The following is a 15,904-nucleotide window of genomic DNA, read 5'->3' as shown; positions in this document are numbered from 1 at the left end:
AGCATATAAGGCTTCTGCCAAACTTCAAGAGGACTGAAAAGAGGGGGAAAAATAAAACCTAAAGGGTGACAAAAGAAGGAAAAGAAAATATCAGGATGTTGTTTTAAAAAAAAGAATCAGCCAAAGTTGAGTATGTAGCCCTTTTAAATTCCTCAGAGTGCAATATCATCCATCCACCCTTGCAGTGACGCACTGAATGCATGTCGTCAGGTGAAAGGAATGTTATCTGGTTAACACGTCGTCACTTTTATGAGGGTAATGTGCTGAAAGACTGAGGCAAATATCTGCTGTCATTTGTCTTTTTTAATGATGATTTCTTATTTTATTGGGAAGCTTTGTCAGTTAAGCAAAATGGATTATACTATGAGGGTGGAAGGGGTTGTGTGTGTGTGTGTGTGTGTGTGTGTGTGTTATTGTTACCGTTGGACCTTGAGCGACTGTGAAATGTAGTTGGAAGCCTTATAACTTGACTTAAGGTATTTATACGGCGCTCTGAATGAACGTTTCTCTGCATCGCCGTCTGACTCACCGTTCAGATATGCAGCCCGCCTCCCTGTGTGTTTGCACTCTGCCGCACGCTTTGTCAGTTTGCATTAGAGCGCCGGGGCCCGGCCTGGCTGTTTACCTTGGTATGTGAAACCTGGGGGTGTGTGTACTTGGCTTTTGCTGATATTGGGCTTTAAAGGCCAATATGGTATTGATATCATAAAAATTAATTTTTGACCACTTTGATGCCAAAACATCGCAGGAATTCAGTGTTTTCCTCCCAGAGTTTTAGTCCCAGATAAGCTTCTTAAAAAACATGCAGACCATCATGTGATAGGTTTAGCAGTTATATAAGGCAGAGTTACCCACTCTTGGCATAAGTGGGAGGATAAAGGTCCACATTACGTCAGTTTAAAGTCTGTAATTGCCTCGAAATGTGGCTAATTTGTGGTAGAAAAACGACAGGTGAAACAAAACTGCAGGTCTTTTCTATTTTTATCAATCCCAGGTGTAGTCGGGATGAGCCCTCAGCTCAAGACAATATGCTTTTGAGTACCATGCGTATGCTTTTGTGTGTGTGAATTTTTCCATCAGTAAGACTGGCCTAACCTGCCATTAAACCTGGTATGAGCAGCATTGCAAAGCTCAGACTGGTCGATGAGCAGCATGCTGTCAGTCCACATGGATAAATGGCAACACTGCAAGTCATCCATGTGACAAAAAGCTGTTCATCTGAGCAATCTGGTACCAATCTGATGTCACAGATACCAGCCTCAAAGCAGTCTGTAATGGCTGTGAAAGCAATCGAACTAACCCATCTGAGATATTTTCATATTCAACATTTTGATGGAGTTGAGATCAATCTGTGAGAAACTGAGAAAAAAAACAGTTGCCGTCTGTTGCTTCCATCTCTGGAACAAGTTGTTGAAGCTTGTGCAGACACACCAGGGGCATTGACAAAATGTTTGAAACAGATTTGATATAACCCCAAATTTCAAATTAGCCTCAAAGGTCTTTACCCCATTCTTAGATCCCTGATTGCCCACTCATGGACAGCCATGGTACATGCCACCAGTGGTTTTATCAAAGTAGCTGTAGAAGAGATGAGTCATGCATTATGGGAAATGATGGTACTAATAAGTTATGCAAATTAAACTAAGAGTAAACACCAAAAACTGTGAGCAGACAGTGTGACAGTATTTGTTTTTAAAGATTGGTTCTCACTTAACAAGATACACATTTGCTTAAAATGATCTGGATGTAGTGTGGACAGTAGTCTGAGTGCAGCTGTGACTCAGGAGATGGAGTGGTTTCATTCTTGAGAAAGAGTGGGATTGAGTAATTGAGAAGCACAGTGTAAGTTGCTTTTAGGGCTGTAGTCTCCTGGTAGACGAGTCAATTATTTGGTCGATATGCTCTCGTCCAACCAAATTCTCATTGGTTGAATAATGGCTGTGTTACTTTCATAAGGAGAAAAGTGCTACATCAGTAGTGGGGGTGGGGTAGGGGGGCAAGTTACATGTAAAAATAGAGGTGTTTTCAAAACATCCCCGTTGTTGACAGAAAGTTGAACTCGCCCACCCTCACGCTCAGTGTCACTGTGACGCAGACCTCCTGTCAGTTTCTGTATACCGACACCATTTCCCTCAGTGGAAACAAAGCTTGTATTTACTCGTATTTCACAGATAAGAAACAATAAATTGTGAAGACAATAAAGCCTCCGCTAAAATAGCATTTTATGTCTTGTGTGTGATTTATCCTTCAGGGATTTATACTTCGGGATTTATCCTGGCTTCATAACAGAGGAAATCTCTGCTCATCGCTAGGCTAATGTATACAATGTAAAATGCCATAGACTGGCGCTAATAACATTAGCATGTTGTATTTGTTTGGAAAACGTGTTTAGTATAAGACAGTTGTTTTGTCGGTGAATGTTGTGAGTTGTAATGGAGCCAAATTATGTGCCGTTATCTTTGTTACATGTTGCTGTTGTCTCTGGCTTTATATGAGAAGAGGAAAAGATCGCTAGACACTAGGCTAATTTATACAATGTAAAATGCCATAGACTTGTGCTAATAACGTTAGCATGTTGTATTAGTGGGAGAAATGTGTCCAGATAAAGACAAGTGTTTGTCTGTGAATGCTGCGAGTTATAGTGAAGCTGATTTGTGTACTTGTGTTTGAAATTGTCTCTATTAAGCCATGTTTAATGTGTGTTTAATGTGTGTTGTGAATCAACTAATCTTTACAGCACTTAACACAGTCCTCCACTGCTGACAAGTGTTTTGGAGGTATAACTGCTGAGTGACACAGACGCACCACCGCAGAAGTAAAAATAATGTGCAGATTTTTTTCTTCCCACGACTAATCGATTAGTTGAAGATTATGTGCGACTTTGGTTGACTACAGCCCTAGTTGCTTTGGCATTAAAGTGCTATATAAATGCAGCCTGTTTACCAGTCCATGTAGTTTGTTTCTCCATGTGTAGGTCTGGGTAGGAAGAAGAAAACTAGAAGTGGAATTTGGTGGTTGGTGAGATGTGTTTGGCTTCAGGGTTAGACTGATTTTTCTTGTCTGACTTGTCAAAAAAGGTGTGGATTACATTTACTGTATTGGTACATTCTGGTGGTAGCTGTGTGTTGGCTTCTATTCTTTGTCTTTAGTGGTCTTGTAGCTGTCGCATTGGACAACAAAAAGTCAGTGTTGAGGTATAAAAATACATGGATCTCCACTACTCACCATCCCAGAATAATGAAGATAAAATAACATTTCCCAAGAGCCCTGAATCCTGGTCAGCAAACAAATTTACCTTATATTCTTATTATGTTTGATGATTATCCTGATCTGTGCTAGGGGTATCAAAAGACAAGGATATATTGGAATTGAAAAAATAAGAAAAATATCCATGAGTACACACATGCCAGACAAACGTGTTTCAGGCTAACTGTTGCATTATTATCAAGGTATTTAATAATAAAATATTAGTATTGGTCCATATTGCCTGTTTCCAATATGTGGGGGCTCCCACAGTCATCACAGGCAGTTAGACCACTAGAGTAATGAAGCATGTGAGAAGCACTACAAGTGGCTATTGAATGACTGACAGTGAAATGGAGGCTGGGCAGCCGCTGCCAGGCGGTTCTTCGCTCCGAGGGAGAGCAGTGACGGAGAGCGACGAGTTTAGGTCAGCGACTCCCCTCGGCTCGGCGATTAGAGGATAGGATTTAGTGGGTGAGAGGAGAGAGGAATCAAATAATGGGATGTGGATACCCAGCCAGCCAACCAGCCGGCTTTTTTCTGGGATCAGCGGTTGGCAGAAGCCTCCCTGTCTTCCTGAGCTAAATTTAGAGCAAAGCTGAGGGGGTCTTCTCTGGGCCCCTTTCATTATTCATCAGCTGAAAAAGGACCCAGTTCAGTTTCTCTCCTCAGCAGCGAGCCGCTGCTCTGTTTGTTTGGATCTGCAGTCACGATACACAAGAGGCAGCAGAGGAGAAAAGCCAAAGAGAAGAGCTTTACTCTGCTGGTTGTTGTCTCTCATCATGAAATTAGTGAGATGTGGTTTCCTTGCATTTGTTTGTCTGGTTGTTTATCCTATGTGATATTTCAGATGCTGTTGGTGAGGACTTGGACACAGTTTAGGGGAATGATGAGTTCAATTGTCTTAATGACATTCATAAGATAACTTGTTTGTTAATGATTAATGGTTACTGATTGTCAGTGAGGAAAGGTATTGTTGCAAAATTTTCGAGACCAGTGCCGATATCATATTTGAGTTTAAATGCCCACACCAAAGCAGTATTCATTTTAGTTCATATTCTTTTTTTAAATTCTCTTTTTATTGGGGCAAAGGACTCGCTTTCCATCAGACACTTTTTTTTGTCTCATTGACATTTGTTAACAAAGCAAAAAACAAAACAGAAAAAATCTCTTACTTCTGCATGAACATATCATTGCTTATTTGTTCATCTGTGTTCTTACAGATACATATCTATCCACACTTACACATCCCTATCTGTCTACACCTTTCCATCATTCATTTCAGATACAATAGCAAGGCGAGAAAAGAAAACAAAAGAAAAAAGACAATAAAAAACACTTGAAATAAATGAAAATAAAGTTATAAAACTGCCAAATAAATGTAATCTCTGTCCTTTTCACCCTCCCCTCATGCACAACCCATGTGCACAAGTTGTAGAACATTACAAACACCCGTAGCAATGAACCAAGGCATTCTACAAGTTACATATCCACTCATACGAAGTCCGATCTCAAACCAGTTTTCCCAAATTCTATGAAATGTTTCCAGTTCCAAGCTGGAAGAAAAAGTCAACTTCTCCATCACATATATATCATGTATTACATGCACCCAGTCCTCAGTTGTTGGTGCCTCTGTCTTCAGCCATTTTCTGGTGATAGCTTTTTTACTTTTTAATTCATCTTCAGGGTTTGAGCCATTGCGACAATGCTTCCAGCACAAAGCCCATGATCACTGCTGTTAGCAGAATTCTCATTTTTAGATTGTTTAGCTTTATTTTGTATTACAAGATCTAGGTAAACTACAAAATTAAAATACTGGCTATCATGTTGTAAACATACATTTCAAACCAGTGTCTATACACTTGGCCAAGATTGTTTGTGAGAGAGAAATCCATGCTGTGCTGTTTCAATATTTAAAACGAAAAAGCTAGAAAGCCGACTTTAGCTAAAGCTAGAATCCCTCAGTTTTACTTCTAAGATCATAACATTGCTACAACATCCTAATCAAGTTAATTGGAATCTCTGGACATTCATGTTTGAGCAGTTAGCTTGTCCTGTTGTCTGTGAATTAGTACATACGCTAACGTAACATTAGCGTAGCAGCTAAAGTAAAAACTGTCAGTTGTGACTCTTCAAGAAACACTTATGCCGCATTCACATGGAATCAGGCAGGCGGGAGACGGGAGACATCTGCTGGACGGAACGGGAGAAAAAAAACAAGCGGTCCGACGGAACGGCATAACAGCAAAATGAGACACACGTGACTCGTGATACGTGATTGTTGCTATGGCGATGCTTTTGGGCTACAGAGAGCTAACTTTAGCCAGATAGCTCACTAAGCTAATAAAGCAATTCATAACGTTACGTTTCATATTTCGTACCTGGTATTCCAACCAGCTCTGCGCTAATTGCGTCCCATATGTACGCCTTCTTGGAAGCATCACGGTAGGCTTTTAAAGTTTGGTCATACAATTCTGGGTGCTGCTGCACCAAAAGCACTAGCTTTTCGTTGTCGAGTTCAGCCATGTTTTCTTCTTCTGTTTTGGAACTACATCACATCCAGTTGAGTATTCCGTGGCCGGAGAATGGTAAAAGTTAAAATATTTTAACTTTGGACGGCATTGCCGTCTACCGTTGCCCTGGACGGTATTCTCTGCCGGCCTTGCCCAAGTTTTACCGTCCTTCTCTCGTCCACTAACATGACCTCCGGTTTGCTGTCTGCTGTTTGCCTGATTCCGTGTGAATGCAGCATTAGCGGTTCTATATTTGATATTTGATTTAAATAGTATCTTTGGTGAAAGAATGGAGCTGATAAAAAGTTCTCTGAAATCTTATCCTTGTACGGGATGACAAGAACAAAGGATTTGATCTGGATCATATCTGTTTTATGCAAAATACTGTTACAGCGTTATTGAATATTAATTATAGTACCAGTAGATGTAAAAAATGACTTCAGGCAATCCGACAAAGTTTTTAGGGAAAATTAGGGAAATTTAAGGATGTTAAACTGTACACAGTTATAACTTCCCAAAGTTGTGTTGTACATTCTCTTCATTACATGTTGATTTTAAATGCTGTTGCAGTAGAAACAAAGCAGCAACGGGTAGAAGTAAAATCTCTGGCTCACTGCGACTCACTTATGTCAAAGCAAAACGTAAAAGTGGTTGAATTCACCGTCCCGGCTGCAGCGAACTCAGTGTAAGGCCGCTGTAAGGCTGAGGGTTGCCCCAGAAACCTCCAGGCGATGCGTCAGCGCTACTTGTGGAATGCCACGGGCTGGTTTCCTCCTATTGTGACCGGCTACAGGGACCCCCCTCCACCCCCCACCCTTTCTCCTTTTCCCCCCTCAGAGGTGAATAGAGGACTCAGTGAAACTCCAGACTACCCACCCCCATCCTCTCCACTCACTCTCACACACACTTACCCTACCTCCTCTTCCTGAAACTGCCTCCTGGAACTGCTTTCAGTGAGCTGGGATGAAACCATGTTTTATGCTGGTCATTTTTAATACTTATTCTGACTCTGTAATAACTGTAGCATCATGTTAGGGTTACTGCAGAGCATATTATAAATTGTAGGCGGCTTTTAAACAGTTTACAGCTGCAACTAACAATTATTTTCACAATAAATCAATCGAAAAATGCCATCACAGCTTCCCTAAGGCTTGAGTTGATATACTCCAAATTATCCGACCAGCTGTCCAGAACTCAAAGGTATCCAGCTTGTTATCACAGAGGACAAAGAAAACCAGCAAATCCCCACATTTGAGAAGGTGGAACCAAATACTTTTAGGAATTTTTGCTTAATTAAAAAAATGACAGATATGATTTTTCAATTAGCCAGTTTCTTGCCAATTAATTTTCTGTTCACTGACTAATTTAATTGTTTCAGCTGTAGAACAATTTCAGAAAAAAACAAAGAAACAATACTTCATTATGTATAATCTCAATGTAAACAATCCATTAATCACATTTTAATGAACTGAAAGTCATTAAGATTCGCGCAGGGTTTGGTATATTTATGTTGCTTGCACACTGAGGTGGGGTGTCTGCCCAAATGTCTGTGCATTAATAAATAATGCATAGTTGGTCTGCTGTCCTACTCATGTTTGAGGTAATGTTTTTGAGGATTCGGTACACAGTGCAGCCGAGTATGCTTATTCTTTCTCGTGATGCTGTGGTCTAGTTTAATCGAGCTTCTACTATTTCCTTCATAATGACTTAATCAGCCAAATTGCCACTGTTTGGCTATTGTTTGAGAACTCTGTGTGTGTGTGTGTGTGTGTGTGTGTGTGTGAGAGAGAACGGCAACCGTCAGCACTCTGGTATGAATTGTAAAAAGCTGGTGTCACGTGCATTAATTAGCATGTGTCACACACTTTGCATTCCATACTTGACCTATTTTACTTTACCTGTTACACCTATTTTATATCTGTAGCTTTTTATGAATGTAGGTTGAAAAGTGGTGTCTGCTGTCTCTCACACACACACACACACACACACACACACACACACACACACACACACACCTTTGTCAAATGTGAGAAAGCTTATGGGAGTGTTTAGAATGTTCAAATAAGTTTGTGTTGTTAAGAGATGAAGACACACACACAGATGTCCGTCAGACTCATGGACCCTAATGATTGTGGCACTGTGTGTTTGTTATGTTTCATTGATAAATATTGTACACGGCACATACCACGGACATAGTACATGCATATATGTGTAGCTAAACATTGTGGTTATAAATGAGACATGTTTGGGTCTCAGACTGACAAGGTCTGTGAAGTTTGTTGATCACAGTGGAGACGATTCTGTTTCTCAGTCTGTTTTCTGATTCTGTTTTCTTCAGGCAGACGAAGCCTCTGACGTTTGCTGACTGCATCGGGGATGAGCTGCCGGTCGGTTGGGAGGAGGCGTATGACCCCACAGTCGGAGCGTACTATGTTGACCACAACACCAGTGAGTTGACTTTTATGTGTTACTTTTATTTTTTATTCTCTCTGCACATCGCTACATCTTCTTTCTCCATTTTTACCCCTATCATTTTTGTTTCTTGTCCACTTTTATCTCTTAAAAAAACCCTCTATAAAATAATGATGAAATAACTTTGCTGTAGTCCACGAGTTGCAGAAGTCAGCCAGTCAACCGGTGTAATTGTAGTTTATTTGTTTTTGTGTTGTTCATTTGGATACAGTGGTTCTTATAATCAGGAAGTGTCTTATCAGCCTTCATCATGGTAATGCCAAATCTTAAAATGTATTCATTGTTATAGTTAATCAGAATAAATACAAGTAATGTGATGAGTCTACGTGATAACTCATTTCCTATTCCTATTATTCACCATTTGAAAATATTCAACAATTGGAATTTGGCCACCGGCATCTGTGCAGTAAAGCTGACCATCACTATTTCAATATAAATGTGCAAACCAACAAGCTTGAACCTTCCTACTCTCTTTCCTCCAGAGAGCACCCAGCTGGAGGACCCGCGGGCCCAGTGGCAGCGAGAGCAGGAGTCCATGCTCCGGGACTACCTGGCTGTGGCCCGCGATGCGCTCAGCGCCCAGAAGGAGATTTACCAGGTGAAGGAGCAGAGGCTCCGCCTGGCGCAGCAGGAGTACCGGCAGCTCAATGATGCGTGGAGGGACAAGTCAACGTCACAGACCAGCTGTGAGTACTGTGGAGGGTCTGAGGGAGGAGGAGCCACAGACATGGTGTGGCTTGATTTATTTTACACGTTGGGTCATTGTTGGTTGTGAGAATTGAAAGGAGAGTCAGGAAATGGAAAAAGAAACAGGAGGAAGCGCTACTTGGATCTGACAGTGATGTAACACAAAACAGGTGCTCTTTATGCATGGCTAAGAAAATACTGTCCACAACAGAAGGGAGGGATTCCCCCCATAAAAAATCATGGCACACTGCTTTGATAAAATACAGAAGTTAAAAAGCCTTTCCTATTGTGGCTACATGCCGAGCAAGACCCAATGCCTGTCGACTGCATACTGCACAAGCTTCAATCACAAGAGATGCGAGATGTGACATGCCACATTTGGCTCTCTCATTACACCTGTAATCACTCAATAAACAAGCACTGTGTCAATGAAAATATTTTACATACAGTGCCTATAAAATGTATTCACCCCCCTGGAAGTGGCAGATGTGATGCTGCTGACTGCTACAGATTTTCTCCCATGACTTCCCCTTATTTTGCTGCATTCATTCATCCATCAACCATAACAAGCCTTTGAGGGCCTGCAGCAGAGAAGCATCCCCACAGTATGATGCTGCCACCATCATGTTTCACTGTGAGTGTGGAGTATTGCCATCCCATCAGACCATAACATCTTCCTCCAGCTCTCTCCCCCATGAGCCTTCCGGCAAACTCTAAGTGAGCTTTTATGTAAGTTGGTTTTTACAGTGGCTTTCTCTTTGCCACTCTCCCACTGAGCTGTGACTGGTGAAGCAGCGGGGCTACAGGTGTCGCGTGCACAGTCTCTTCTGTCTCAGACACGCAGGCTTGTAACTATCTCAGAGTAGTGACTGGTCTTTAGGTAGCCTCCCTCACTAGCATCTGTCTTGCACGGTGACTCACTTTCTGTGGATGGCTGGCTCTCGGCAGATTGACAACTGTGCCAAACCTTCCATTTCCTTATAATCAATTTCTCTGCACTCCAAGGGATATTCAGTGACTTTTTATATCAATCCCCTGAGCGTTGCTTTGATATCACCATCTAATAATTTAATTTATCCATTTATCAGTCATGTGAATTTCAAAAGTAATTGGCTGCACAAATGATTACTTAGTTGTGTCCTATTAAAGGGGGTAAGTACATATGCAGTCCACTATTCTGAATATATACTGTATATATTTTTAAGTTTAAGTCTCATTGTAGGGAACCATTTTCAAGCTGATAAAATAATCTGTGATTTGATGTTGTGACACAATAACAGGAATACATATTGTAGGCTCTGTACATACTGATTTCAAGAAAAAGAAAATAAAAAGCAAAATGAATAGAGAGAGAGAGAGAGAGAGAGAGAGAAAATGAATAAAATCAAAGACAAAATTTAAGAGGATGGGAGAGAAGAAATGCTTTATAGGTGTATAGGTTTGCCATCAGTGTAGCTTTCTCCTCTCTCAGAAGACGGTAAACGAGTCCTTGACATCAGAGAGGTTGATAGCTTCTTATTTGTAATGCTCTACTTTTTCTTTCAAGTCTTGACAGAAAAAACAAGTTAACGTTTCTCTTGAGATATCTTCAATTTAACAGATATAAACACATTTTCCCCTCACTGACTTTTGTTGATAGTTCTGTCTCTCTCTTGCTCAGAGGTTTCCTCGGTCATCTCTCCCTGGTGAAACACAAAAACAGCTGTGAGATAACCAAATCAGAGAAGGCTGAGAAGGGACCATTCTTTAATACCTCTCTTTTCTCTTCTCATCTGTCTTCTCCTGCAGTGAATTCCAGATCGTCCTCGTCGAGCAAGTATGACCCAGACATCCTTAAAGCAGAAATAGCCACAGCCAAAAGTCGGGTAAGAGCATCTCCTTCCTGTTCAACCTCATCTGGTCGATACCTGATCTACTAAACATAATGTTTTGTAATAAGGCTCCAACTAACCTCTATGTCATCACTGATTCATCTGATATTTGTTGTTAATTTATCAATATAAAATGAAAAAAAACCCCAACACTATACCTTATAAAACAATGATGAGCTGATATATTGATTAGTCAGTGTATTGTTTTACAACTTTTTTTAAGTAAATGCCCTTATTTTCTGGGTCCAGCTTCTCAACTGTCTCTGTGCCTGAATACTTTTAGATTTTGGATTGTTGGTTGGACAAAACAGGACACTGTGTCATAAATTTGCAATCCCATTTTTAAATTACTTAATAATGAATATACTCATGTCTCGGGTTACAGATTTATGCTCCTGTTGTTCATCTTGAAAGGAACAAAAGGCGAATGTTGTGGCGAAATTATATTAGCAGTGAACGAGAGGATATTTCTGGATTTAATAGATGGGACTGCCCGTTTATTCAGAGGAGAATTACATTTCAAAGAGGTTACCACTCCATACATTCACTCCTCCTGGCTGTGGATCAGATATGTTGTGGAGTCCCCCGCACGAAACACCAGTCATGTCCCCCCAAGTTCAGCAGTTTGACTAGTCTAAAGCCACATGACCACATAAAGTCATTCTTGCCACATGTGACTATAATAAACTCAATTCCACATTGGTGGCTGTTCATTGTATTTTCTTTAATACTGCAACCGGTGGTGGAGTTTTTTAGCAACATCTCAAGAACCTCTTGAGGGATTTGTTTCAAATTTGGCACAAACATCCACTTGGATGCAATGATGAATTGATGAGAATTTGGTGGTCAAAGGTCAAGGCCACTGTGACCTTGCGTCCATCTTATTTTCATGAATGTAATATCTCAAGAATGCCTCGATGGAATTTCCTCAAATTTGGCACAAACGTCCACTTGGACTCAATGATGAACTGATTAGAATTTGGTGGTTGAAGGTCAAGGTCACTGTCACCTCACAAAACTCAAGAATTCATACGCTTATTATAACAAAATTTCACAGAAGTGTATTATTGGATAAAATGATAAAGTGATGATATTTTATATCCCAAAGTTTAGAGGTCAACTTCATTGTGACATCACAGTGTTCTGCAAAAAAAAAGCATCCATGTTTTCGCAGACATGGATGTAAACTGTAAGTGCAACTTGACTGGTGCGTGGAGGCATACAACCACAAGATAGTTCTTCTACATATTATTGTCAGTAAATGTCATGAAAAGACGTAAACCAAGAATGAATGAATACTAACAAGTACTGTGTGAAGCACAGCCTGATATATCTCCTTTTGACTCAGTCCCATATACACCATCCTGCTGCCCCAAATACTCACTAGAGCACCAAATGTGGATTAATCCGTCGCTGAAAATAGTCCCCAATAAAAAATCCTGTTGACTCCTGTCTGAGTAACCCATGCTTAAAATTGCAGTGCCCAGTTGTTCTTATTTACTTATTTATCCTTTTTAAAAAATTTAGCTACATTTGTGAGTCTTTTTTCTCCACGTTCAGTTGGATCCAATGGGCTTGAGGCTGAGAGCCACACAACTCAGAAAGTATTGAGAGACATACTAACACATTGATTTTCATATGGACTGTCGGCTGTAATAATAATATAAAATATAATGAGCCTTTTTCTTTAAAATATTTTCCAACAGCTGGGGCGCCCACTAGCTCACCTGGTACACTTGGTGCCCCATGTACAAAGGCTATGTCCTTGCCCTCTCTCTTTCCATTTCATTTTAAAAAACCTGTCCTGTCCAATTAAGGCCAAATGCCCCCCAAAAATCTTGACAAAAAGTATTTCTAACAGTTCTTGTCATCTCTGTGTCTCAGGTTAACAAGCTGAAGCGGGACCTGGCCTGTATGAAGCAGGAGCTGCAGTACAAAGAACAAGGCTTTGAGACCCTCAAAGAGTAAGTTGGTGCATCCCCTTGTCCTCACACAGACACCACTCTCTTACCTCTTTTTACCTGGAGTTATTTGTTGTTCACGTGTGTGCTCTCGTATTCACTTCTGGAAGCTTTCCAGTCTAGCGTCCCCCACCTTGAATTCTTGCTGAAGGGTACTTTGACAGGTGTATTTGTTGACAGCCGACTCTGGGATTTGATCCTCACACTTTATGCTACCACCAGCCCTCCTAATTTAATTTGACGAGTGAAGCAAGACAGTCAGAATATGACTTGAATAGTAAGTAAACGCGTGACCTTCCCTCTGTCTTTCACATTCACCTTCTGCCTGCAAAACACCTTCAGCTCACGTTTACTGTGTAGTGGAGAGAGTTCTCAGGCAGAGCAATTCTTGTGTGTCAGGGCAATCTTCAGCCATTTCCTAAAGGTTAATTAGTACAATTTTATGTTTCTTTATGATTCATTAGCCCTTTAAAGGTCTGAGTAAAACATGCAACTCAAATTCACAACTAAGGCTGCAAGTAATGAATATTTATATTTCCAGTTAATTTATTTCAACTAATTGAAAGTTCAGTCTGAGACATTTGTAGAAAAAGTAAAAAAAATGGGCATTGCAACTTCCCAAAGTCCTAAAGAGTTATCTTTAAATGTCTTAGGTATCTAATAATTAATACATAAAAAAACAACTAATGTTTTATACCACCTTTCCCCCTCAGAAAATACATCCAAACTCAAAATAATCTGTCCAGACGAAAGACCTTTGTACATCAAGTCCTTCTTTTGTGTTTACAGACCAACTCTAAAACTTTCGTACATCATTAAAATTTTGGTTTGTTTTTCTGCGTTTTTTGCATCCGACTGTGTGTGTGTGTGTGTGTGTGTGTGTGTGTGTGTGTGTGTGTGTGTGTCCCAACCTTAAACATACTACCAGCTGCGGTTCAGGATCAGTTTGATTGCAGAAAAATTGGTGGCCTTCCTTCCTTTCAGTGTGTGACTCCTTATCAAACTGTATCACTGACGTCCTGGAATAGACCTAGAAATGATCGGGATAGGTCCTCAGCTGCTAGATCAGAAGGTAGAAGTCTCTTAAAAACACAACAGACTCAGTGAGCAAGGTTTCTGGGCAAAACGATTTTAATTGTTATATATGGACCTGTTGTGCAAAGGCCTTTAGTCAGCATGTTAGACTCAGAAAGAGGCTCTGTAGTGGATAATTCTGAAATCATTGGCATGTTTTTAAGTGTGGACAGTGAAAATAGGCTTTTGTAAAACCATGATGAAGTCTGGTTGGGGGCTGTGTGGCAGTAAAGCACCCAACTATTTCCAAATAACGTAAGATATTCATTCATTAATTTCCGTAACTGCTCATCCTGTTAGGGGTTGTGGGGGGTGATATTGGACAAGAGGCAGGGAACACCCTGGATAAGTCGCCAGACTATCACAGGGCAATTTAAGGTCACCAATTAACCCATTCTCAAAATCCATCAGCTATATTCGGTGTCTGACTTCCGGCAGACGGCGATACAGCCTCTGGGGGCAGACCGCCGATTACCGTTTAACCTGGCAACAACTGCAGCCGGCTCATATGTGATTGATCAATATCACGCGGACTACAGACAGCCAACTGGAAACCAGGGCTCTTCCGCTCTTCTTCCGGAGGCAAGATCGCCGGGGTTTACCTACAGACTCTACATTCACTGAATGTAGAGTCTGTAGAGTACAGAGACTACCAATTAACCTAACCTGCATATCTTTGTATTCTGGGAGTAAGCTGGAGTACCCGGAGAAAACCATGCTGACACGGAGAACATGCAAACTCCACACAGAAGGGCTCCCCGACCCTGGGTTAGAACTCCTCACCCTGGGTTCTAACCAGGAACCCTCTAGCCGTGAGGCGACAATGCTAACCACTGTATCACCATGCCGCCCTAGGAAAAAAAAAAAATCATCATAAAAAAACAGAAAAAGAAAAATTAAAGGTTTGGCTCAATCCTGATTGTGAAGTACGTTTTCCCAACTCTGTCCTGCCCACTTCCAACCAGTGAGAATCAATGTATACATAGCTCAAAGTTGTTCAAAGTCGTTCTCCCCAAACTCTGTCTGTTATCACTCAATTTAAATGTCATTATAGCCACAGCAGATGTTTGTAACCTGTATTCTTATTGTCAGACTACAGAGTAACATCTAATGTGTCACAGTTCCGTAGAATTATTGTTTGTCCCGTATAAGCTGTGATGAAATTGATGTGTAACACTCATTTAGTTGCCTCACAACAGAAACAAACATGTCAGTAAGAACACCTAACTTTGACTGTATTAAAACTAAAGCATGGGTGATGATCAGGGAGAGGGAGAGGGGATTAAATGGAGTTTTAAGCAGCTGAGAATCAACTCATGTTGACTTGGTTCAACTGTATTGTTGATATCTGTCAGAATAGGGGGGAAGATAGCAGACTTTTAGCTATTTTCCTGTTCCTGAACAGAGATCTTAACAGCACCTTGTCTGAATGGTTCCTCTTCCCTGTATCTTCTCTCCTCCATCTAGTGTGGTCTTTCATAGAAGATCTTTGCCATGTCTCAACTTAGCTCTTATCTTTCATTTGTCCTATCCTTATCTATGGCATGATCGCTTATGCATCACAGGGATAGATGAAGGAGTTGAGTCTTCCTGTAGTGTTGCACATGTTGGAATTTGCCCTGTTAAACAGCATGTAAACCGTAAATGTGATTATGTGGAGTTGAACAGATGCAAGTAAGTCAGAAACTTCAGCGCAGCAGACCTGCTTATCGCCTCAGTTATTGCCTCAGCATTATCACACATTCCATCCGATCATTAAACACTAACACCTCTATAAATGCACCAATGGAACAACAGCTGAAGAATGTGGATTTAGAAAGGGAACACCCCTTCTATCTGACCTACTTTGACACCTTAGGGTATGAAGTAAGTTTGTCAGAAAGTGCAAGGTGTACCAGAACAGTGAAGCCATCAGTCGGGAATGTTGATTTGAAAGGGATTCATTCTTCCATTTGTTCTTTATGTCACATTGAGGCTGTCTGTGATTTGTTTTCGAAATGCACCGCATTCGAGGGCCGACATGCAGATCCGCTGTCAGCCGATGTTGAATTGAACAGGAATGTCCGGTCTGTTTGTCTTGCCT

At 40.8% G+C, this 15,904-nt stretch overlaps 1 protein-coding gene across 1 annotated transcript in view; it reads left to right on the top strand.

Moving 5' to 3' along the window:
* The window catches only part of wwc1 (WW and C2 domain containing 1), a 70,110-nt gene that overhangs the window by 10,745 nt on the left and 43,461 nt on the right, over window positions 1-15,904 (top strand). Inside the window, exons 2-5 of the mRNA XM_049591361.1 lie at window positions 8,095-8,204; window positions 8,711-8,914; window positions 10,704-10,780; window positions 12,671-12,750. Coding sequence (XP_049447318.1) covers window positions 8,095-8,204; window positions 8,711-8,914; window positions 10,704-10,780; window positions 12,671-12,750 — 471 coding nt within the window. The remainder of the gene's footprint in view (window positions 1-8,094; window positions 8,205-8,710; window positions 8,915-10,703; window positions 10,781-12,670; window positions 12,751-15,904) is intronic.

This window comes from Epinephelus fuscoguttatus, linkage group LG12 (assembly GCF_011397635.1).
Source record: "Epinephelus fuscoguttatus linkage group LG12, E.fuscoguttatus.final_Chr_v1".
Taxonomy (NCBI): domain Eukaryota; kingdom Metazoa; phylum Chordata; class Actinopteri; order Perciformes; family Serranidae; genus Epinephelus; species Epinephelus fuscoguttatus.
Note: the sequence above shows the minus strand (reverse complement) of the source record. Positions and strands in the feature narration are given on the sequence as shown.